At 38.5% G+C, this 26,104-nt stretch overlaps 2 protein-coding genes across 6 annotated transcripts in view; both read right to left on the reverse strand.

The window, feature by feature from the left end:
• CRACDL (CRACD like) overlaps positions 1 to 6,185 on the reverse strand; it is a 62,374-nt gene extending 56,189 nt beyond the window's left edge. The window contains exon 1 of the mRNA XM_035315599.1: positions 6,141 to 6,185. The gene's annotated coding sequence lies outside the window, so the exon portion shown is untranslated. The remainder of the gene's footprint in view (positions 1 to 6,140) is intronic.
• A 2,922-nt stretch (positions 6,186 to 9,107) lies between these two features.
• Positions 9,108 to 26,104, reverse strand: part of TSGA10 (testis specific 10) — a 29,846-nt gene continuing 12,849 nt past the window's right edge. The window contains exons 8-17 of one of the 5 annotated variants that reach the window (XM_035315744.1): positions 24,801 to 24,955; positions 23,566 to 23,621; positions 23,156 to 23,324; positions 21,155 to 21,265; positions 20,410 to 20,595; positions 18,486 to 18,695; positions 16,021 to 16,223; positions 15,599 to 15,703; positions 13,731 to 13,853; positions 9,108 to 10,993 (exon numbers count right to left, since the gene is read on the reverse strand). In XM_035315744.1, the coding sequence (XP_035171635.1) occupies positions 10,969 to 10,993; positions 13,731 to 13,853; positions 15,599 to 15,703; positions 16,021 to 16,223; positions 18,486 to 18,695; positions 20,410 to 20,595; positions 21,155 to 21,265; positions 23,156 to 23,324; positions 23,566 to 23,621; positions 24,801 to 24,955 (1,343 nt within the window). In that variant the 3' untranslated portion in view covers positions 9,108 to 10,968. The other 4 variants (XM_035315732.1, XM_035315735.1, XM_035315753.1 and 1 more) reach the window with 4 other exon arrangements.

Genomic DNA, 26,104 nt, shown 5'->3' on the forward strand with positions numbered 1-26,104 from the left:
CTGAGCGATATGGGGAGGATACACCTGGACAAGACAGAAAGTGAACCTGTGCCCTGCCAAATGGGGGCCTGAAAGTCCCCTCCTTCCGAGAAAAAAAATCCCATTTCTGCTATAAAGCAATCAGCACGCTAGGAAAAATGGTAGTATGCACTAACCCAGGATAATGTGCCGCATTCCCTGCTCCCATAAGCCTTGATGGAAAGCAGGAGGGACAGAAATAAATAAATAAATAAATAGACCTATGTTTTATTTTTATTATTTTCCCCAAAGTTAACTTGGATGCATTTATTTTTGGAAGCCAAACTGAAGATACCTGGAATACGCCTGGCTGTCATCAAGCAACAAATCGGGCTGCCTGGGACTCAGCACCGCTTCCGTGCCCCGAAGCCAGGAGCCGCCTGGGGGAATTCAGAGCACCTCCCTCCACTCACAGGAACTTGTCTTTCTTTCAAAGCTCCCTTTCTAAAGCCTGGAAGAGAATCGCTGGTGAGGGCAGCATTTCTTTTTTCACGCCTGGAGCTTGTGCCAGAACTAGCAAATCCCAGCTACCGGTGCTGACCTGAACAGACCGGGCAAGGAAGCAAGGAGGAGCTGTGCCTGTCTGCGTGTTCATTCATGCTTACAACATCCGAGGACATGAGTTTAGGAGACTGATTGACCTGTTTTAACTGCTGGATTAACTGGTGATCAGCTCCCACACGCTTCTCATCTGCTCTTTTCATTCATACCCTTTGGTACCTTTGTTCGTGATGCATCGTTGAAGGCACCGAGGACTGATCCCGCTTTGGCTAAAGACACCGATTAAGCTATTTTATTAGGATGCTGCCACCTATAGTTTTTCCAAAGACCACATCACCCCCGCACAGTTTTAATTCAAATTTATGAAAATGGCATTGTTTATCCTTTGATAAAAACCGCGATTACCCCCCACACTCCAAAAGAAATGCAAAATAAAAAGTTTTGGGGACACTCTCTCGTCACCTCTGTGGTTTCCAGCCCCGAAGACCTTCCCACATTGCCTGATCTGATGCAGATTTTGGGGTGAACGCTTGCCCTGCCGCCATCAGCGCTTACTTCCATGTAACAGAAAGCACGCTGGAGCACGCTACTTGATCAACACCTTCCAGCCTACAGCGCAGTCGACAGGGATGGAAACCAAACCCAAAGTTTCTGCAGGGCTAAATCAGCTAAACCTGCTACTCCTCTACCTCACTGGTGCCCTATTTCTGCCCGCTGATGAGTACCGCTAAGCAGTGACAGTAATTCTGCTCCCGCCCCAAGGCTTCCCTGTACAATAGGTTCCTAAATCCAACCCATCATTAAGTAAATAACAGACCTCGGTGGAAAGGCGTGCCTTTTTGTTGCAGGGCAGCGGGCAAACCGATGTTAATTCGGCATCTCTCCGCCTTGCAGCCTGACAAGGGCGGAGAGCTCGGCCACACGGATGCTTTGCAGTGTCCCTGCACCTTGCCGTGTCCCCTTTGCATCCCATACTGAAGCCCCCGTGGTCAGCCGATGCAGCGCAGCCCCTGCTTCTGCCCCAAACCCCAATACCTTGCAAAAAGCTCAGAGGCTGAGCTTTTGGGGGAAGCACGTCACTCCCGTAAGATTTCAGGATTTCCTAATTTTTATAGCAGGCGGTGCCTTTTTATCTAAGTCCTTCTTTCAGCTCCGTGTTATTGGGTATTTATAGCTTCTGTAGTATTAGACAGCGAATTAGAAGGTGAAGATTTTCGTTTGTTATTCTATTTTTCCTTAAACAGCAGAAGCTGACGTGATAAGAAAAGAATGGCATGAAGGAAGACAAACTGGGTGATCCTTCCATCTCGCTTCGTCGCTCCCAGATGCAAAGGTATAAAACCGCTACTTTCCTCCCCTGCCCGGTACCTTCGTGTGCTACAGATGAAAAAACAAAGCATGCTTTAAAATTACCTCCTGGAAAAAAAAAAAAAACTGGAAACTCATTGTCATTCAAAAGAAATTGCCTTTCAAAGAAAATAAACTGCTTTGCTGTGTAAAAAGCTGGAGCTCTTGTGTATTTTTATCCATAGAATACAATAAACTGTTTATGGAGACTGTCGCTTAGCAGTGCAGAGCTGAAGCGCTTTTTATAACTCTGTGTACTCTCTAAAGCCTGTCTTTCCCTCGTAAATTTGGACCTGTGCATCATACCGAAGACCCTAAGTGTACCCATAAAAGCAAAAAGTTGTACTTTGGTCTACCAAGATATTTTCCTCAGAAGAGTCTTTTTAAAGCTACTTCTGCTACTTCTTCACATATTCCCTTGGCTGACCGATAAGGTCTGTCCTGAACCAGCTGACACCAAGGAGAACCACGAGCCTCAGACTCCCGAGAGAAACAAGACGTGTTGGAAGACATACCAAGGAAATCTGTGTCCACTTTTATCGCATGCTCTTTGAGCATCAACAGGCTACAGGTTTGCACACCGTAAGTAAACACACGCTGCGAGGCTCTGTCAGGGTCACCAAGTGTCAATGGTGACAAACAGCTCAAGAAATCCCACCGTGTCTCCTACACCCGTTTCGACACATGGATTTCCTGAGTCATCAAGTTAATTTTCCTCTTGATGTTTTTTCAAAAATTGACAGAACTTAAGGCACCCCCAGTAAGTAAGTGAAGCGTGCTTCCAGGCTGCATTTCGAATACGTTCCACAAAGGCAAATGCACCATCTGCTGCCTGAAGGGCACCAAGACGTGCTCCTGTCGGGTCAGTTCCTCCAACACAGCCGGATGAGCCGGGACTGCCAAGAGGAATTTCGCTGGCTCCGGCTGAGGCTGCACAGAGGGCACGGTCACCAGGTGCTGCTGGACTTGTAAGAGGTATGAACGCAATAAAACGTTCCCCTTGAAATCAAAACAATGATTCTTTAAATCTCAGCAAGATTAAAAACACCACTGCTGATTGCTTTTGCAGAAACATCTACTAATACGCTCATGCTACGCTCCTGACTGCTGCCTGTATTTCCCCCAGGTGCTGACAGACCCATTTGCTTCTTTTTGAACTGCCAAGGCTTTTAGCTCCCCGTCGTTGTAACTCATCGCACAGATGTAGGCACTCTGCACTCCCAATTTTGCAATACGCAATGCTCGCACTTTGCAGCCACCAAACACTGCATGGCTCCAGCATTACTGCTCCGATCGCAACGCTCACGTTCACAGGTGTTTTTAAAACCTTCCATTTTAGATGTATTTCAGAGCAGCCAAGGACCCCCTTGCCTCCTTCGCTGCACTTTGGGAGGATCCACAACATCTACCAGCAAAATGTTAATCAAATCTGCCCCCAGATTTGGAAAAGGTGTCTGCCAGTGACTTATGGGGCACCATGCACCTTGCACGAGCAGGTCATAGCTTCGTCGTCTGCACGTGGGGCGGTGAAGAGGCTGCGGGGCTACTCTGAGAAGGCACTGGGGAGAACGAGCAGGAACCTGTGGCTGATCCAAAAATACAGGCTGAGAGGACCCAGCCTTGCCAAACCTGAAGAACTGAGAAGAATAATTCAATTTCCATAACCAAATGTGCAAGTAAATGGCCTCCTTCCCTGACCTTTCTGTGTAGCCTCTTTGCTCTTTAATAATACAAAACCCTAAATCTCTCTGTAGGAGAAGATTGTATGTTTAATACCACGGGCACACTATATTTGATTGGTTTAAGAATAAATTTCCCTCTCTCCCGTGATTGCTAACTCTATTTCAGAGCACACAAAGCTGGGAAATTAAGTAGTTTTTTTCTACACGAGTGTGTTACAATCTGGGCACGTACAGCCTTCCTTCTACTGCCTCCAAGACAGATTCCCGTGTTCATTCAGATCCATGCCCTTTAATATTTTGGGTTGACACAAAACAGACACACTCAGTTCATCGGCACCTTCGGTCCCAGAAAGGCACTCTGAGACTCCTGGAAACGTGAAGGTGAGTTGTGCACTGCTGGCTATACACTACATTTAACGAGTATGGTGAGAAAAGGGACCTCAGGGCAGGAGAGGTGATGCACTCCAGCTGTGCAGGACATGCTACACCACTGAAAACAGACTTAAAAAAACCTCTGGTTTCTGCACAACCAGTTCTTGGCAGGGTTTCTGCCCACAGCACTGGTTACAGTGTACCAGTTAGATACTGGCTGTGCTGGTACCGAGCTGCACTTCTGACACCACGAGCGGGGACAGAGCACGTTCTGGGAGGCAACAGCCGCTTATTAAATCTTCAAACGGAGAGAAGTGGTCTCCTGTTATCACAGACTTACAGGATGGTTGAGGTGGGAAGGGACCTCTGGAGATCATCTGGTCCATCACCCTGCCGAGCAGGATCACCTAGAGCACAGGGTGGCATCCAGGTGGGTTTGAATATCTCCAGAGAAGGAGACTCCGAATTATTGGACATCGATGAGCTTGCTTTAGTCCTGCTGAATCTGAAAAGTAGCTTTGCTACTGCGATAAATATTTGCCTGAGACGCAGCTGCCGGTGTCCTGTGAGACGAGGCAGCCCCAGGTGCCGGCAGGGCTGCTGGCAGGGCCCTGGTCCCCGGAGGGCTCCTGCGGGACACTCGCAGCCCCGTTCCCGACAGCAGCAGCAGCCACGACGGCAGAGGCTGCGTTTCCACGTCAGGAGAAGGCTCAGACTACACACCCACAGGCACGCTTTGTGCGAAAGAAAATGCTTCTAATTAAAAAAACAAGGCACAGGTGAAGTTCAGAAGGTCGTTATGAAAACAAAACCAGGCTGCCTGCCGTCTATAAACTCTGACGTCTACACATAGGCAAATTAATTACCCCTCGCTCCGACCGCAGAAAGTCCCTACCTCATCAGCGGATCAAGCCAGGCGCACCTGCTCCCTTGCCTTTAATGATCAGCCAGCTCCTCTCATGAACCTGCCCTCCTTCAATGATTAAAGAGCTAGAAGGCAAGCGCCAGTCGTAACGTTACATTTTGCCTTCTGTAATCTAATCTTTGCCCTGTAGAAACTGCTGATGAGAGCTCGCTCCCACTTAAGGCTTACATAAAAACAATCCGCATCGTGTTGCGCGGCAAAGGGCTGGTGCCCCGTTACTGCCACGGCGGTACGAGGAATGAGAAATTACCCCAAGGCAGAAATGATATACGGCCCCGTACCGGTATCAAACGGGCTTTGATGCATGGGTACTATTTTGGGAGGCTAATGACAGGCGAGTGAAAAAGCAAACGAGCTTTTTAATGATGACAAGTAGAGGAGAACACACTGCGCTGACTTCCAGCCGAAGAAAGATTTATGGGAGCTAATTGCGGTATGGTAGGTTTATAGGGGAAAAAACAGAAGAAGAGGAAAAACTTCTGGAAGATCTCGCGTGTGTGTCAACCTGGAATAACAATTTACTTTCAGATAAAGGATGTGAGGTGCAGTCCGGTGCACGCTTCTAGCTGGCATCCGTATTGCCTTGGTAGTTGGATGTACAAAAAGCCTAAGGTGTGTGTGAGTCTGTGGAAGGCAAACGGAATTAAACTAGATATTGAAAAAAATGTAGATTTGTAAGAGGAGTGGAAATATGCTAACTGTTAGAGTTTATATTGGCATTGAAGATAATTTATTGTATGGCAAAGCTGGCGGGATGATGCCTTCCATCCCCAGATCAATCTCTTAAACTGTGCTGACGCCTCCCACACAGCAGGGGAGACAACTGGGAGTCTGTTAACACAAGCCAACGAGTTAACAAGTCTCCTAACACCAGTTAACCGGTTAGGAAGCTTGTTAACACAGGCGAGCGGAACCGGCCCGCGCCCATGGCACCCCAGGGAGAAGCCCCAACACTTCGGGCTAACTTCAGAGCACGCAGCAGCGATCTTATAAAGACAGCCCGGCACTTTAGGAGCAGTTTGAGCAGCGAGGGGGGAGCAGCCGGCTCTCCGCACCCTGGCACACGCCTGCGAGCCAGCCCGGGGCGCTTAAGCCGCGTTAAGCCGGCGGCGGTGCCAGCCCGGGCGGCCTCCGGCGCCCTCAGCCCCTGCCCGCCGCGAAATGGCGGCCGGGGGGTGCTGAGGCGGGGGGTCCCGGCAGCAGCCCCGAGGGGAAGCGCCCTTACCTCGCCCCCTCCGGTGCCGCTGCCTCCCCTCGGGGGGCCGGAGGCTCCGTGAGGAGCGGCTTTCACTCACCTGGGGCCGGTTGGAGGAGCGAGGCCGCAGCCCGAGGAGGGGGGACGCGGGCGGCAGGGAGCGGTGCCCGCGGGCGGCCCCGGGGAGCGAGCGAGGCGGCTGCGGCCCCTCCGAGGGCTCCGCGCCGGAGCCGCCGACCTGCGGCCACCTGCTGGGGCCGGTCCGCTCCGATCGGCTCCGCTCCGCCCCGGCCGCCACCTGCCTCGCCCGGCACGGCCCGGCCCGGCCCAGGGAGCGGCAGCCGGGGCAGGGCGGGTCGGGGAGGCGGCGAGGCGGGGCTCTGGGCGGGTTGGGGGCAGGTGGAGGTGGAGGGGTGAAGAAATGAAAAAGGGGTGCGGGATCAGCCTGACGCCCAGACTTCAACGTTACTTCCAGAGCAGCCGCTGCAGGCCAAGAAATAAATCTACTTAAACGCTTTATCCCTATTAAGTAGCATCGTTTTTAAAACGCACGAGCTGTTCTGTCAATGGTAATTTTAGAAAATACCACTGCATGAAGGAAAGCCGTGTCTTTGCCCAAAGCAGGCCTGAGAAGCGCATTGTTCACCTGCGAGGTTCCAACATAGGCTCCTGCTTTGTGTACTCTATGGAATTGCCTGGGTGTTGGCTGCCTTCGAGATAAAAATGTTTGTTCTTCCCCCACCTCAGAAAATAAAGAAAAACTCTGAAAATACAAAGTGCATGAGAAGGCACAACCTAGGATACTTAAAACTAAGTTTGAGCTTCTCTTACAACTACTAAAATAAATGATAAAACTGCTTTATGGATATTAATACGAGTCAAATGTGGGAGACCTTCAGGAAAAAAAAAAAAAAAAAAAGCAATTTACTAGGGAGTCAGGTCAAAAAAGTCCATTCAGAGACATCATTTCAGGCCGTGTCCTATACAGAATGTTGTAATTATAAGCAAACTTTGTTTCTTTAAAGTTTGACAATAAAAAATCTGATCCTTGTCATGATACGAGGATGCGTGTTCCAACATAGTCAAACCAAGTCAAGTCATGTGAAATTTTTGTCCATCTAATCAAGGTGTTTTTCTTCTGCATGAGAAGTGTCAGAAATGTAAAACCAACTGTGAAATATCTTTCCACGTGTCTGGGTAACTGTGTGTGAATGCCGCAACAGCTGTAATTCATTCATCTTCATTCCACATACTCCCTCTGCTGGAAATGAATGTGAAGGTCCAGTAGATAAGAATTATTATTAAGAGTGGCGGATATGTTTTAAAAAAATAAAGTCTCCTTTTATTTAAAAAAAAAAAATAAAAAAAAAATATTATTTGGATCCTCTTTTTTTAAAAAAAAAAATCCTCTTCGTATGGCTGAATTACTGAAATCACCAAGAAATGAAAACAGGAGTTAATGCAAACTCATTAAATATTCCATATATACTAACCTCATATGCATTTTATTGTAACATTTAAGACCAAAATGAGATTAAATAAATACATTTTGTGTATTAAATAAATACACAAAAAGCAAGAGTTAACTGAGCTGCTAAAGTGCATCTGGTGCTAATAGCCATGTGGCTGTCTTTAAACTCTACAGCCTGCAGTGACACTGACTGGATTAGTTGTCCTCAGAAGAAAGATGGGAAAAAATAAAAGTTCTCTCTGGTACTACCAGTGCCACTCCACGCCACGACCATTTTTTCAGGTTAAAAGCTAAAAACACTTGTTTTAACACTGGCATCAGAATCTTAACTCTGATTATATGTTGCTAAAGATCAAGCTTTATTAGTGACCGAACAGAAAAATAATAAAAAATAAATAAATCTGGTTGACTTTCAGTGGAGACAGCAGCAGAAATCATGTAGATAAATGGCTTCAAATGCTGTCGAAAGGTTGCCTGCGTAGGTTTTAGAAGGAAAATGAACAAACAAACAAACAAACAAAAGTGAAATACTTCTGCCCAGCAAAACAATGAATTCTTCCTCTTTGGTAGAACTCTACCTCTAAGTAGAAATACTGTTCCCTGTAAGTAGTAGCTTCCATTTCTTCTAGGATGAAGAAGAGACTAAGGATGGAGGATACCAAAGGCATCAAGTTCTTTAATCTACAAATCCTGACAACCAGTTATGCTCGGGGAAAATACCTTTTAGTGGTTAATTATAACAGTTTCCACTGCCACAGGTAAGCAAAATTGAATGAAACCGTTCCAAAAACAGTGGCTAGAAAATACAAAAACAATGCTGCAGAACAGCTTGAACCCTTTTAAAAATACTATAGGCTCCTTTGTTATGCAAAACAGATGATTTTAGATCATTGCACAGTATCTGATATCAAGTTTAACATGCTCCTTTTAATGAAAAATATTTATTCAGGCTTGCCTTTGTAAAAATATTGTGGTGAATGGTAATTTAAAAATGTATAAAAATCAAGTTTTTAAGTATAGCGTTGTTCACAGCTATAAATAAGTCACAAATGTAAAGCAATGGTAAAAATATTGATATACATTTATTTCCAAACAAAGTACTATAATAAAGGAACAGCAGGAAAATCACCCTATGATACATAAACAACATGATAAGAAAATAGACACAATCACAAAATATAACACATTTCATTTCAGGCATATTCAATAGCACTTCCTGCTTTATGGAAAAATTAAGATGTGTTATAAACGATGTGAGAATTTTCCACCGGAAGCAGAGAACTTTAAAAACTCTGAGCTCACTGTTTATGTTTACATAAGGATGAAGCAAACTTTCACATTCATCATTGGTATGAAGGTTTTCAGAATATACTGCTGGAACAATACACATAAGTCCCAACAAACACACACTGTTCAAGTCTTCTTTGGTTACAACAAACATTCTGTGTCAACAAGCAGGTTTTTTTGTTAAACTGAAATATATTATTTGCAAATTTAAGCAAATTCAATTCATTCTTCTTTTATCTTTTCTTTCTTTCTTTCAGTTTCTGACTTTGCATTACGTCACAAGTAGCAGGGTCTTTGCTTTCTGAATATACTCACCTGAATGATTTTTAACTATGAATAATCACATAGCAACTAATTGCTGTCAGAAGTCACTTGAGGTCTATATCCCATTGCAACTGACAGAAGTTCCTGACCTGATGATCCCTTTGCAATTTGCAGAAAAATGAAGTCCTCATTTCCATACTGTCTTTTAAACAAAGGCTAATCCTAGTAATAAAGCCTAGTACTTTATCTTTGTACTCCAAAAAAAGTTGGTTTATTACATCTTGATATTTTTAATCGCATATTCTTGTAATCCTTTCTACGTACATAAAAATATAAAAGTCCAAATTGCTTAAGAATCTTGAGCTTTTACCTTTTGTAACATTTCGTAGGGGAGCACCTAGTTACTAACATTTTTATGATCTTATACAGAAAAGTTAACATAATTGCAACTAAGGAATTACATATTAGGACACGGCCCTTTGCACAGCGTACCCACTCCCAGGAAGAACCTAGTTTTACTTATTTTATATTAATTTAACCTTTCATTTTTGTCTTCTAAATTACAGGGTATTAATTTTACAGACTAAGATCACATTTCTCAAACTTCTCTGTGACGATCTTCTAAAAAATCTGTATGGCAATATGACTGCAAAACAACATATCACTCTTTCATATCTTCTGGGATGATGAGATGATCGTCTTCTCTCATCGGGGAATAGTGTACAATATACCTTTTAATAACTGCATAATGAGGAAATGTACAATATCATTATGTCTGATCCCGCTGTCTTTATTACTTGCAAGTATTCCCATTACCACTGGTGACTGTTGAAATTACTTCCGTGGCTGAGTAAGAGTGCCATAAATAAAGAATGAAGAATCAGGACCTACAAATTAAAATCAAGTCACCTCCACTGAAGAATAAAGTATTGTTTCTTTTGAGGAAGTAAGAAGGATAAACTGTTTAAAAAATAAAAAAGCAAAAGCAAAAGATGAATAATTTACTGATTTAAATAGGAATTATTTATATAGTGCCAAAGACAGTGGCAGGGATTTTCCAGTTGGTTTCTAGGAGAGAATTCTACATTCCCTCCTGGCATTTAAAGTTGGCGAATATATAACATTGACGAGTATTATGATATAAAGAGCTGAAATTTCGAGCAAGACTAAGTACCAGTAACTATCACCAAACAGTATTCATTCATATTAAAAAGCTCTTTAAGTAGAAAATTAGTGCAGTTGTAGTAAAATTCTCAAAAGTTGAACACACCTCAAATGTATACGTATATCAGAAAGATATGAAAAATACACTTCTTCATACATAGATATCAAAACACTGCTGTATCTCCTGGCATCACTGTCCTCTTTTAGACAAATTAAGAAGTAGGTCAGGTTTTAAGGGGAAAAAAAAAAAAAAAAAGAAAAAAAAAGAAACTGCCTATCCTGAGATGGCATAGCACTCTTTCAAGCATAATATTCACACAGTTCAGCAAAAATGCATTCAAATTGTAACATCTGAATACAGAGACTTTTATGAAGCTTTATATTGTTATATTATATCCCCTTTTCCAGTTATATCACTTTTTAAAATAAGGCACACTTTTTAAATAAAAGCACAGTGTCAGTACAGTCAACAGAACCTGCATTTTTCACTGTTTACTGAGACCCGCTGTATCACACAAAAATAAAAGAGATGGGAGAGGGGAGGGAAGGGAAGCCATCTAGACTGATTTCTTCTCGCTGAACAACATTAGGAGTGTCCGAAAGCCCATGCAAGCATTTATGAAATGGATTTAATGAAATGAAGCATTCAGCAGGGAAAAATGATAATGAAATGAAAATTAAACTTGATCTCTAACTCTCCAGATCATGTGCAGGGTCTTCACAGGCCATTGTGAACATAACATTAGAAGTCCTTGAATGAAGAATTCCTAGAAAACAAAACAAAAGCAAAGCAAGTCTAATTTGTTTAACGTTCAGTGAATATAGAGATACATTCTGATGTTTCTATGTGCAAAAATTTAAGATTTTGATTCTGAAAACAATACAAGCAGGCCTTCCAGTCTCTTCAGCAGCCAATCCAGATGATTTGAAAAATTAGACTGTATTGTGCAAAAGTGCTATAATGCTCTCCGAAGAGAAAGACAATCTTTGCACTCCTATCATCTACAAAAGATGTACAGAAAGTCTTTTCAATCAGGTCTGCAAGAAAAAATACAAGGCATGTTGGCATGTTCATTTCATTGTACTGAGACAAGGAGTCTGGGGCAATAAAGACACAGAGAAAGATGGGAGAATGAGAAAAAGTTACTGTCCAGTTTACTTCTGATAGCACATTCTCAATAAATAAAAAGGTGGAAAATGAGTCAGGCAATCACCACGGTCTGTGTGCTAAAATAACACACAAAAATACTGTATAAGAGGAAGGGTGTCAGCAGTGATTCCAGCTCTGCTGTCTCAGTATGCTTTATGCACCGCAGAAGCAGACATTAGATGTGGAAGACGCCTTCCCACCAGTATGTCATTGTCTTCTACGGTATCTTTTTGAATCCCTGGTAAGTTATCTTCAAGCATCACCTCCTGGAATTCTACTTCTAGTATTACACTCCTTCAAATCCAACAGAAACTTACAGCTAGATCAGGTTTCATCAACTCGTATATACACATAAATTGCCTTAATTAATTCTGTGATTCTGCTGGTGATTACACCCAAATATTTGCATTAACATAATCTCTGTCCAGTCGTATTTTACATTGTCTTTTTTTTCATTCATTCTGGTCTCAACATTTTTTTTCTGAATCTTTCTAGATTTTGCTGGGAGGGAAATGATTTTGTCATCTATAAATATTTCAGGAATTTCTACTATTCTGTCATCTTGATGCAAACTCTTAAGTTCTTAACATCAAATATATAAAAAGCTTTAGTATTTTGGACATTAGAGCACTCACCCAGACATAGGTAAAACAAATACAAATCACCTATATAAAAAGATAGATTGAGATTTACCTCTTCTCTATCGCAGGAGAGTCTTATCAAACAGGCTGCTTTGTTCATCACTGTATCAATACATAGACTTCAAATTCTTTCCAGCTAAACTTTTAAAATAAAGCACAGACTGCCAAAGTTCCAGCTTTATTGTTTGGTTTGTTTGTTTGTTTAAGGAAAACAATCCCAAACCGTTTACTAAAAAAAATAAAAAATCTGGAACAACCCTAGTTCTCCTCACTTTGCCAAGAAATTATAAAAGAACTGGTTAAGTAAAAATTTATGAATGATATTAGTATCTTGGACACTCAAAAATTAAAAATAATATAGCAGAAAAAAATGGAAGTTCATTTACATTCAAAAGCTACATTGAATTAATGGAGAAAGTTTCAGCTTAGATCAGCTGAAGATCTTAAGCAAAGTATTTGTACCTGGTTCACATCATTCATTTTTACTCTTTTTAAACTCCTTGTTCCCTAGGAATATGCAAAATCAGATCATGCCACATCAGGATAGTCAGGAGAAAAACAATTCCAAAAAAAAAACAAACTAGAAAGGAATGTAATTAATTATCTAGTTTGTAGAAGATTAGTCTTGATATGAAATTTAACCAGAGGTTTACTAATTAGAAAGGAATATTATCACCCTGATAAAGTGTTGATACAAATAGTAAAAGCACCATAATCACCTGTATCAGCATGGTGATCGAGCCCTCTTTTCTTTAGACAGTATAAAAAATAGAAGAAAATGTTATGGTAATAAAATGTTCAAAAATGTTCAAATGATACAGAGGTTTTTTTCAACAAATTTAAGACCTCCACTGTATTCTGAGTAGGGAGGAGTAATTCTATCAGAGGAATGAAGACTCCCTATACTTGCTACCAAGAGTTACCAAATAACAAGCTTGCACTGCTGTGTTTTCCAACTAAGGGCACTAGGACCAGCTCGCTGACCCAAAGAAACTTGCCATGTATTATTAGGACTTAAGTACTTAGAGGAGTCAATAATAACAAAGATGAATCAATTATCCCAGTTACCGAAAGCGTTAAGAAAATTCATCTTGGAAGTACATAACCACCTCAAAAGCAGAAATGATTTCCTGTAAATCTTGAATTGAGAAATTTTCCCACTCAACTGGCAATTAATTTTAATGCATGCTGCCATCTATCTCCATAAAAATTGTGATGCAACAAGTAAGCAGCTATCAACTAGGAAATTAAGCCTAGACTGAATCCGATGGGAGTAGCTATATACTGCTAAAAGGAAAATTGGCTTTGTTCCTCTGTAGTGTGTTTGAAGACTTTTAGAATGCATTTATGTTTCTTGGAAAAAATGCTCATAGACATACATATAAGGAGTAAGAATGATTCTGAAAGCTACTAGAAGCTGCACAAAATGATGGCAAGTCAAGTGGAGATTTTATGTAGCATTATTACTATTGCTGTTTCAAGAATTTATGGCTATAGCATCATGGTGCAAGTGGTTGCTATTAACAATATAGTTTTGACATAGCTGAATAAAACTAAATAAAAGGAGTACCATCAAAAGATTATGGTCCTGAATATTGTAACTTTTTTTGAGCAGTGTAATTCTATGGAATTGAGCCAATATTTCATGAAGAAATACCACAGTCTAACATTTTTTTCCAGTGTTTGGAAATTAAGTGTTGTTGAACTGCTTACCCTTCCAGGGACCAATCCGGAGATCGATGGTGTGTACGTTCAGGTGATGGTGTTCTTAACGTAGAGCTTAACTGATACGGGATTGTACAATTTTGGCGTCGAAGCTCCTGTACAGCACATTCCCTAGATACAAATTATTTCAGAGACAGGCTAAGCACTTTTCAAAAATCATCATAGTTATCTTATAGTCATTACCATTTCTATTGCCTTTTTTTTTTTTTAAAAAAAAAAAAAGACAATGTTATTCACAAAACACTTTGAAAGACAGATTAGCAACTCTATTTCTGCATACTGTGTTTGTAACTGACTTACAGACTGCATAATGAACCATAACTTTGTTCCTTCCAAAACAATTCAGGTGACTGTGTTTGTAATTCTCTTGAAGTAGAAGAGATTTTTTTTCAAGAATGGTAACAAGGATCTTTGCCTCAGAATGAGGCTCACTAATATTTATGGTGCTAACAAATTGTAAATTAAATCTTAATGTTACTGCAACTATAAATAACCATGTGAGTAACAAATTATCCTTAACTAGGAGGAGAGCTTAAGTATGGAGGCTGATTCAACGTTTTGACATTGAACACCTCAAGAAGTATTTCATCCCTCACCATGGAACACCTAAACATCACAAAATGGATGCACTCACACAGGGTGAATGGAGAAAGAAGAGTAGAGAGAGAGTAGAGTTTAAAGAAGATTGAGTTTCTTTTGAAACAAATGTAGTGCTACATTAGTCTACAATATTGCTTGTTTTATGCAGCTGTGGAAGCACACAATGCCACCTTAACTGACTCGCACATTTTACACCAAAGTTTTGGCTCTTTTGCCATGACTTCAGGGTAAAGGAGAATCTGGTTTGAAATTGAAACATACACTGTGATACTTAAGAAATTCATCTTTAAAAGACATGCATAATCTCAAGTGTAGAGGTTTTCCATTCAAAGCCCTCATCCTTACTTACGAGAGAACAATATCAACAAAGTAATTTGCCACAATTAAACAGGAGACCTCATTCTCAACCTATGCTATAATCACATCACTCTGCTTCTTCTAGTCATCTCTTTTATATACCCAGAATAATGCTTGGGACTGTAATATTTTTATCCTCAATACATCCATGAAATAGAGAAAAACTGCTATTTTTGCTTCACAGATAAGAAAGTATTTAAGACACCAAGACTAGAGAGCTAAACTAACTCATAAAGCAGGCCAGAGACAATTCTCTGGTCCTGCAGCTAAATGCAGTTTAACAGCATTTACAGGCTGTTCCATATACCTCCCACACCACACTCCCATTAAATAAAAAAATAAAATTTCCTCCATATTGTCATTTGGGAACCATCCCTGGCACCTTCTGTGCCCTGAGCAGTACCTGGAAGAAGGCAGGTTGGTACAGGCTAAAATTCGTCCAGCATATCTATTAACACTTAAATTGTACGTACCCCCAAGTCAATACCGTGATCTGTTTTAGTCCTCTACTGCAGATGTAGCCAAAAGATAGTGTTCATATCACAGAACTAGTAGTCTACAAATTACTCATTTAACTAACCAATCTCTTAGACTCTCACCATAAATCAAGGAAGATGAGCGCAGACAGACGAGCATTTTCAGGAAAGTGATCCACCCCATCCTAAAATAGGCCATTCCAGAGGGCAGTTCATGTCAGTACCTCATTCCATTGGCAGACAAGGAATTTAGACAGAATATATGTTTCACACAAAGTTCAGTGACATCAGAACACACAAGAAATGTACAGCAGAGCAAATGAAAACTTTGCTGTTTATCCTTCTAATTAGTTTAAATCTTAGTACTATGTTGTATTTCACCCAATTAGCTGGAGGAAGCATAATACAAAAACATGTACTTGCCTTTCAAACCGCTCAGTCCCCAGCTGTCTTTTGGTGATGTCCAGTTCTGACTCTAGCTGCGCTGTTGTATTTCTGAGCTGAGTAAAATCTCGGCTCTGCACAGCACTGTAAAGCCAATACGCTTTAATTAGACAGCAGCTATAATCCTCCAAGTATGTTACCAAATGCAATAATGCAAAATCCAAAGAAGAGCTTCACCATGCAGTTGACTCTGTTTTGGAGTAAAATATATAACACTACATGGAAACATCTTAGGTGAATTTAGGTTATAGCTAAGGAATTCAAAGCAGGTCTTTGGTATAATCTGTTATTAAGGTATCCAAGGTGAAAACGGAGCTCAATATAAACTGTCTGTTTATATGTATACTTGGGAAGAATTAAAGAAAAAAAAAAGTACAATATTCTCCTGGTCATTTACTCACAGTTTATTTTCCGCTAAAGAAAGCTGCTGCTTGAGAAGCTGAATTTCAGAGTCTTTTTCTTGCTTTGCTATCTGTGACTGAAATTCTCTCTCACAATTGGATGCAAGCAAGGATTCCAGGTTTTTCAGAGATGCTCTTTCATTTCCCAGCTGTTTTCTCAGCATCTCTATTTCAGAATAGGAAGACTCACACTCACTCTGCAGCTAAACAAAGATTTTAAAGTTTTAGGTGTATGTCTGTTAACCTTACTTGCCATCTGTTAGGGTAATCTTTTTAATGAATAAATAAATAAATTAATTCTAGTATCAATGCCCCAGAAACACTCTTACTCCAAGGTGCTTGATTACTGTTTTATTCGACCTCAATCAAAACCCTGTGTCAGATTGATAAACTCACCCAATGTATATATCTGAACATAAGCATGCTTAATACAAATGACAAACTGCTATGAAATATATGGATCAGTGGACACACTCTTCATGTGAAAAACACAATTATCAAAGAGAAGGAGAGAAGTTTTCTATATTTTGTTGAGGGAAAGAATTCTGATTAACAATTTTCATGCAGGAGATGACATCCAGATGTCATTTAACCAAACAATATCTGCATCTCCAGCAGAGTGAGATGACACTTATTTTACTTAACAGAGCATCAAGAATAAATTTAGGAGGGAGGAAGGGAAAATTAATAAAATGCAAAATAAGAGATTAATTAAACATTTATTTATCCCCAGGGGAACCTACAAAAGAAGAATACCTATAAAACCTACTATGTTTCACTGGAAAGGCAACACACACAAAAAGAAAAAAAAAATCCCAGAGAAGCTGTATCAGGAAAATCTGTATCAATTTAGCTAAAGATGCAGAAAATTGCCTGGTTTAAAGTTAATAAGTAAAATAGATGCTGTTTTTCCTTTATCTTTTCGCTTTAATATATCTGAGTCCACTTTGGATATTGTAAACACTTTTTTCTCTATTTTCTTCAACCCTATTTTACATTATACTCAATAATGCTCACCCAATGGTCATGGAAAATCTATGAGCTGAGACACCTCAACAAACACCCCAACTCTCCAACACATTCCTCAGAATTTTCAGAGGATAACCCTTTTTGTCTTCAAATCAGGACAAGACTGAGAAAACTCGACTAACAGGCCAACAGAAGAAAAAGCATTTTTAATTTCACTAAGAAAAATCCAAATTATATGGTTTTAGCAAATTAAAATGAAAGTTTTCCTTATTCTGAAGATCCAAATTTCCACTAGATATCAATCAAAATCTAGTTCCCTTGCCCATAAATTTCAGAACAAAAATATACAAAAACTGTAGACAGCAAATGTTGTAAGAAAATAAATGGTATTAAACCAATGAAAAAAAAAATGTTATTCAGCACCAGGTTTAGTTTTGACTTCTGAATATACACATGTTGCAATCTAGTAATGTAGCTTTCTCCAATGGAGTACCATGTAAAATAAGAGCCCTATCTGAGGGTTATATGCAGCTGATGAAAGAGTACTGTTTGAAAGGTATGAAGACCATAGTGAAAATTTCCCAGGTTCAGAATTTTCACAAAACTCTCCGGTTGCATTTCTACATTTTTCTCTCCTGAAACTTTTGCTTCTTTCCATACAACCTCAGCAAGCCTCTTCTCTGACAATTTCCCAGAAGGATATTGGAAGTCTTAATTGTATTAAATCTCACAAAAGCTTCAGACAAGTGTCCTATGCTGGAAATCTTCCCTATCAAATGCATCATAGAGTATTCCAGAATTATACAAAAGATATCTTACAGGACATTTGGCTGAAACAAATAACCAACTGTCAAACAACAATTTTACTAATTGCATACAGAAATGGCATAAGGGTTAAAAGAGCTCAGCTGGAGCAGGGAACAGACAGAACAGCAATAGCATTATGCAGAAAATATCTGAATATTCTGAGCATGTCTGAACAATTTTTCCAAGTTTTTCCAAGCCGATTTTTTTATTTTGTGTATCAAATATTAATTCTGTATTTTTTGTAAAAATCAAGGGCAACAGAAACTTTTACAAAAAATAAGGAGAAATTATTAAAGAGAGATTGTAACTCCCTAAAACAGCCAAGCACATCAATGTCTGTGTCAAGTTTCTTTGCTAATAAACTATGCCAGCTATTCTGCTTACTAAGTGATTGGATGTAAAATCCAAGACATCTGTTGAAAAAACAATCAGTAATTTTAAGTCCTGACTTTTCAGTATTCAAAGTAAAATCCTGCAAAAGAGTGGGCTTTTCAGATAGCACACAGCATCCACCTTCTGAGGAGTAAGTTCCAGAGGTATGCCAAATTAAACATTAAAAAGATAAAAATAAAAAACGAGACAATAATGATGAACAGGGATTTCTTTGGTCATTCTAGATCCCTAAGTATCTTGACATTCCTTAAGTATAACAACAACATCAAATTATTTTTCTAATATATTTCACATACCCTTTCTGCCTTCTCTGCTGTGGAAGTTAACTGCTGATTTAATAGCTCTTTGCCTGCGTCTAATTTAATGCAAAGTTCTTGTGTAGATGTGAGGTTTGCAAGTATAGAGACTCTTTCCTGATGTATGTTTTGAAGCTCTCCTTCCATTTTCACAAGAGACTTGCGTAAAGTAGAAATCTGAGACTGGTATGCTTCTTCTGTTGCTAAACGCTACAATAAAGCAATATCAGATAATCAAAACTGTACTGCAAAGAAATTATAAAACCACTTCCAAAATCCTACAGAAACATATCTACACAGCTGTGGTGAATTTTAAGAGGCAGCAGTAGTTTACTCTGGAATAAACTTTAAAGTTATTTCTTTAAATAACTCCTGTATATAACATAACTAGAAAAAATATTCTTGCTTCTGACAGCAAAACCAGCTACCAACATTTTAAATGCTCTTCCTAGGATTCTACTCTTTCTACAGAGCTAATAATGTTCAAAATTCTGTCACAGGCTCCATTTCATTTCAGACTAGACCTTCTTATTTTTACAATAAAACGTATTCTTGCTCGCAGAAGATCGGCGAATGCTGAAATACTGTCAGTCATATTTATACTGCTGTCACTTGTAAACTCAGGCATAATGAAGAGATGACAGAAGCCACACTAAAAAGTAGTCCACAAGCCAGCAGCAGCAGTTCTGACTAGAGACATTTAGAATTTTATGTATTTTAAATTAACATAACCAAATCTTTTCTGTTTGAAAAATGCCTGTACTTTGCCCAGTCATACCTGACTTGTATTTCCAGTCACTTTTAACCATTTAATTTTCAGTGGGTGGCAGAAAGAGTGTGGAAGGTTGACAAAAGTAAGGGGAGATGTAAAGCACTGACTTCCTTGAAAGATTTCTTACGACTGAGATGAAAAGAGATGATTGTAGGGGGAGTACATCACAATAATTCTAGCTCTGTCTTGCCTAAAAAAAAGCACAAGGGCACTACTAAGCACATTAAGATTTCTTAATAAAAATTAGTTATTTAAGATAAATGCCTTACAAACCTGAACATAATATCCATCTGAAATTCTGACTGCATTTGTTGACACAATTTTCATGAAGAAGTCTGTTTATTCCTATAATTAATAGAAGGTATGTGGGAAGGAGGAAGAAGGATGAAATCTCTACCTGTTTGAGTGCACAAACTAGGACCACCAATCAGTTTTGTTATATTAAAAAAATTTCAAAATCTGACACACAGATATCCTGTGCTGGTTTGCTAATGCTGTGTTCTCTCATCCCTCTTCATGAACAGCTGCTGATCAGTTCCTCTTGAATATGTCATGTGCATGGACAGTCCTCAGTAGCCTATGTGATATTTAGGAAGCAGAGATCATCTGTAGCAACAACTGCAGAAATCCCAAACCAGAAGATAGTTTATATGTTCAATAGTTTATATGTTCATAATGTATTTTCAAAGCCATGCTGTGCACTTCCCCTTATGTTCTTCACAGTTTAAAGTACGAAAAGGATCTTTGGGACACCTAAAACACTGGAAAGAAGGTTGAAAAGCTGGAAGCAAGAAAAGCAGGGACAGGAACGTAACAGGTGAGAAAGCATGGGGCATGTTTCAGGTATGCTGTGGAGTTCTGTGCGAGTTTATATCTTCAACTGATTCCAAATGTGAGAGCTATTTTACAACCTTTTTCCTTGAAATACGCTTTTTAAAATATATATATATATATAGTTTTTTTCCCAAGTGTGACTAATGGAAGTCTAATTATGTTATTAACTAAATTCAAACTCCATAAAATTAATTGTAGCAACGATCTGTAAAATATGAGTTAAATGTGTTATTAGGCATAATTTTAAACAGCTGAAAGCTTAAAAATATTGCCAGATCATTTCAAGAGTGAACTACAGAAATAAGGAATTCAACTTACTTGCTCTATCTCTGTTTCAAGGGACTTCATTTTCTCTTTCAGCCTGCGGTTCTCAGATTCTGCACTGATTAGAGCCAGTCTAACAGAGCTACAATCTGTTTCTGCTTGACGGCATTTTGCTTCCCAGCTTTCTCCTTGTTCACGTGCTTGGTGGTAATTCTCCAAAAGCTCGCAGTTCTCTCTCTCCTAACACACAAAGCTCGTTTTATAATTTCCAGGAAGTTTCACAAACTGAGATATTTGTAGACCTACAGAAATTACATGGCATTGGATGTTCTCTTTCTACAGAGAATTTTGCCATTTAGCAAAAAACATTGGGACACTTCTTAGGAAACAGTGTTTTGTTTCAGATGATCGCACTTTGATGCTCAAGAGACATCTGTTAAAAGTGGCTAAATTAATACTAAAAATATGAGGTATAGCAATATATTGTAGATTTTATTTATTATTTATTACTGTTAATGCCATATGGTAAAAGACAAAAGAGTCACGAGTTCCTGTATAAGTCACTGAACTTGTAAATTTAATAATCACAGAGACATACACACATGTATAAAACAGATCAATATACTTCATTACTTGTATACTGCAAAATCAGCTAAGAAAATGTGTTCAAGCTACTAAAAACATAGTAACAAAATCCAAGTAAGTTCTGGCTAGGAAGAAAATTCTTCCATGGAAACATGGTTATGATTTCAGTTTTAGTTGAAGGAACAGTTTTTACTAACAGGTTTAATCCACATACTTTAGACTTCAGTTCTCCCTTCAGCCTGACTATGTGTGTGTTTGAATCCTGGGCTTTCAGCTTCATGTCATCAAGCTCATTCTGGTAGTTTGCTATTTTTTTATAAAGTGCCTGTAAAGAAAGATTATTTTCTTTTATAAAGTTCAAGTATACTATTTTACCTTGACAAAAAATCAATGTGCATCTAGAGCCTATGGCTTTATTAAGTAACTTTTTTAAGGCTATACAAAATCTAAACCATGTGGATTTCTACAAACAAAATTTTGCATGTATCAAAAAAAATTACCATCTTTGAATTAAAAATAATACTAAATCTTAATATGAAGAAAAAGGTAAATCAGGAAATATTGAGATGAGCTAGAAAAAGACAGATGCTTTATTCAGCAGCTAGGTGATCAGTAAAATAGCATACCCCATTTAAGGAACTCCCCCTTTTATTATATGCTATAACCCCTTTAAAATTCCACTTTTGAAAATGCAGAAGACTGAAAAAAAAAAAAAAAAAAAAAAAAGGAAGAAAAAAAAACGAAGTGCTAAGTGTTTATGTTCTAAACAGGAAAAATAAAGCCACAAGTATTAGGAGAATGCATACAGAAGTTCTGACAACTATTGCTTGTGAAACAGAAAAGAATGGAAAAAATTGCAGAAAGGTTTCTGAACAAGGCAGTTCTAGAAGCTCAGCCTTCCGTACAAAGTTACTATGAGAACACTCAGCTGCAAGAAGCAGTATTTGTGAAACAAACTAACAAAAAAACACTAGGCTATGGAGAAAGCCATGTTCCTGTTATGAAAGGGCTGTGAGTTGCTGAGAAAGGTGCTCTGGAATTTTGTGAACTTTTCCAGCAAGCCCAAGTGAAGACAGGAGAATGCTAATTAAAACACTTTGAATTTCACCTATATTAACAGAAAAACCTTGAGGAACTAATGCATATTATAGAGGCAAGACCAAAAAAATGAGTTAATGATGTGATGCTAAGATTTGTGTTTGTTTGTTTCTAAGTTCTACAAGCATCCGGGCACATTGCAAAGAAAACCATGAAGCTTTTAACAGTTAGCTAGAAGGAACAGGTGGCTTTATTTTGTGTCAGCTGACCATATCAGTAACAAAAGGGATTCTGAGAGAAGGTTCAAAACAGTGATTCATTGGAGTGATCACTTTCAGCACTCCGTGTTTCTGTTGACACTCACTACCTAACTTTGGTGATTAAAGCATTTCTAGAAGAGGCGAAAGTCAAGAGGTAGGAAAGTATATTCAAAGATTAAGATATTCTAAGCAATTGAACAAGGGAGGAGAAAAAGCAAACATCAGAAAACCTAAATGAAGGCAGAAGCTTTAGCAAAAAGAAGAAAAAGCAGAGCATTATACAGTGATGACCCACTACAGACACTGAGGTTAATTTCTAGCTTCTTGGAAGACACATTGATGCATGAACATTGTGTGTGCATTAGATTACTCTTTAGTCTAGGTATGTTAACTAATTTCATTAGTAACCATATACAAATATATGACACATTAGATAATATAATGTATATAATCAAGTATTTCCAAGAGCCCCTTTAAAGAACTGTAAGTACAACCCTATGAATAAAGTTATGAACTTTAATAACTGTAAATAACTGTTAAAATTATTAGTAAATCAAATACATAAGCTTGTAAGTGCTCTGGGACAGTCACAGCACAGTATAACAAATATCCACTGTGTCCTTTATAGTACTTTTCCATGGGAGGAGTGGCTATAACTGCCACAATGTTTTACATGAAGACCAGAAAGAAAAGCATTAATTAGTTGTTTCTGGAGATAAACAGCCAAACCATTACACAAGAATAGCTGGTCTTCTTTATACAAGTGACCTAAGCAATAAGTGAAAAAATTCAGTTTGAAAAACAAGCTTAAAAATTCATTTGCAGGTTTACCTTTCATAAGGGCCTACTAATTCCATGCACTACAAGAAAAACACCCAATTTTCCTTTTTAGTCAAGAGTTCTTTATACAAATATACCTGTTTTTCTTGCTCAATATTAGAAAGATGCTCTTGTAACCTGTCATTCTCCTGAGCTAATGATTCTCTGTTCTTGTTAGTCTCTGCAAGCTCTTTGTTGGTGTCTTGCAGCTGTTGACGCAAACTGGTGATATCTTTCTCACTGATACAGAGCGCTTCAGCAGATTTTCTATGCAGCAAATAATAAATATTTCAGGTATCACAATACTGCCCAACCTATTAAAAATGATAGCTTTTCCAATGGTTAAATTTGCAAGTGATGAAACAAAGCTGTAACATTTTGATATTTAATTTAAGAGTAAAAAACAAATAAAAACTATGTATACATTAACACATACTATGATTCACTTTTTGAGTTAATGTTAAACATTAATCAACATTTAATAATGATCTTGAAATTCTATCCTTACTTTGTGGAACGCTCCAACTCAGCAATCAGAGTCTTGAAATCTGAAATGGTTTTTTCCTTAATAAGAAATACAAAATTAATATAAATGCCTCACTGCTATATTTTCCTTTTATTCAGTCAGCTGATTAATTTAACTATTTAATGTAAAATGGATTCTGGTTTTCAAAGTTTCATCATGTACTAGTTAGACAAATATCTTCTGCAGAATATAACCATTAATTTTTTTAATCCTTTGTGGTTCTTAAGTAAGCATTTGGCTCACTCGCCCAAATGTAAATGATATCTTCTATCTATTAGATAAGTCATCACAGTTTTTCTACCATTAACAAACTACCAGAGTCTGGTAGGTTTTAATTGATAAAATGAGAACTCTGCCACTGTATTTCCATTCAAACAAACAAACAAGAACTAAGACAAATTATATCACTTCGCTCCATTGTCTTTGGATACAGATATTAAAAGGAGTATAAATAGGCTAAGGAGATGTTTCCCACTGGAAACACAAGAGGCATGAGAGACAGACATCTCTTCTCTAAAACAGACACCATTTTACAGTTTATAGTTTTTGAAATGTGTAGTCATTGCTTGTGGCAAGATAATTATAGTCTGCCCTGCAATATCCTTTCTTCGCTATTTTGTTAAAAGCAGTGCAAATTCTTGAGTTAACACTCACAACAGTTATGAAGTACCTTATTTAGTTTATCCTAAATCAATATCCAGATGACTTAAGCAGAAGTGAGATAACGTTTCTGAACTAAACAGCTTCGTTATACGGATTGAAATCATAGTATGCAACAAACTGATGCAATTTACTTAGGTAAACTAGTACTTTAAGTTGTAAAGGATATCATTCAGATGCAACATCAATGATGAGAAAAGCAATATTAATTGGCACTGTATCTTTAACATCAATGAGCCCCAAGAAAGAATTCAGGCTAAATTTTATGATAAACAAGATATTTGGTTGACTAATTTACCTATCACCACTTTAGGAAATAATTAAAGTCTCCTGTCTTGATAGGTATAAATTATGCAAAACACCAAACACAGTTCAAACTCACTGCTGCTAAGTTAACTCAAGTTTTATTTTTGCCTTGAAACTTAAGCAGAACTAGATCAGTACTGAGTACTTATTTGTAAATAACAAATAAGACAGGTGTGATGACCCAACAGATCCTTCCTTTATTTCATCTCTTGTGATTCCATAACTCATTCTATTTAGATGTTAGAACGTACTTTAATTGTCAGGTTTTCCTCAAAAGCGACAATCTTCTCTCTTTCTTCTTCCACACACTCTTGCAAAGTTTCCTTCTCTTTACCAAGTCGCACAATTGTTTCTTTCAAAGCACAGATCTTCTCTTGCTGTAGAATACTTTGTTTTGACAAGTTATCTGAACACAATCAGAAAGGTCTCATTTTTATTAATTCAATCCATTCAAGACAAAAACTCTTTTGATACACTTCAGAAGTGAAAGAACATGGCAAAAGCTCCCCTTCCAGAAAATACCAAAGCATGCACGTTTTCAGAAACACAAATAATCCCACTGATACTTGTAGAACTGCATTATTCTTTCAAGGCCTTCAACGGCATGGCTTAAATAAATAAATAAATAAATAAATCTATCTTTAAACAGCAAATGTTGGGATCATTCAAAGCAGCTTTATTGGGCATTATAACAATAAAAGGCTTAGAGTTACGATAGAAGCCATGTGTAGGCTGCAATGTGAATGACATGGAGTAAAAGAGATGGATATCCTGATATTAGACAGTTCTTTGTGAAACAGTCCTTGATTTAAAAGAACTTTATGTACATGTGTATAGAGTGACTACTTAAAAAAATCAACATCACTTAAAAATGCAAAGATAATGATGAGGGAAACAATACACTTATTACAAAATCAGGTTTGAGAAGAGATCTATCTTCATTCAGCTAACAAAGTGCTACATGTTTCTTTTAAGAGGTCAGAGAATAAATTCTTGTATGAGGTACACACACTGCATTCACAGGGGGGAACTGCAGAGATCCTTCTTACAGTGAACTTCTCATAAAAAGCATGCAGGTTGCAAATTACTCATTAAATATCACCATAACTGGGCAAATTGAATGATACTTTTAAACTACTTCCAGGAGATAAAACAATGGAACTAACATGATCTGTGGCTCAGTCTTTCAGGGACATCATACCATATATTCATATGCCAGTTTTTTCATGGATCCTCTCTCTATTTTAATGCACAAGATGAAAGACACTCAAATTTCCACAATGTATTTTGGATGTATGGCTCTAAAAACTACTAAGACAGCATTCAAACCTTGCTCTAAAGAGAATCCTGATGGAGCAACTAATTCTGGAAACCATTTCCAGGTACACGAAGGACAAGAAAATCTTCAGGAGTAGTCAGCAAGAATTTATTGAGAGTAAGTCATGCTAGATGAACTTGATAAAGCTTCTACAATGAAATGACTGGCCTGGTAGGTGAGGAGAGAGGTGGATATTGTCTACCTGCACTTCATTAGGACCATTGACATTGTCTCCCA

The sequence above is a fragment of the Oxyura jamaicensis genome, chromosome 1, assembly GCF_011077185.1.
Source record: "Oxyura jamaicensis isolate SHBP4307 breed ruddy duck chromosome 1, BPBGC_Ojam_1.0, whole genome shotgun sequence".
Taxonomy (NCBI): domain Eukaryota; kingdom Metazoa; phylum Chordata; class Aves; order Anseriformes; family Anatidae; genus Oxyura; species Oxyura jamaicensis.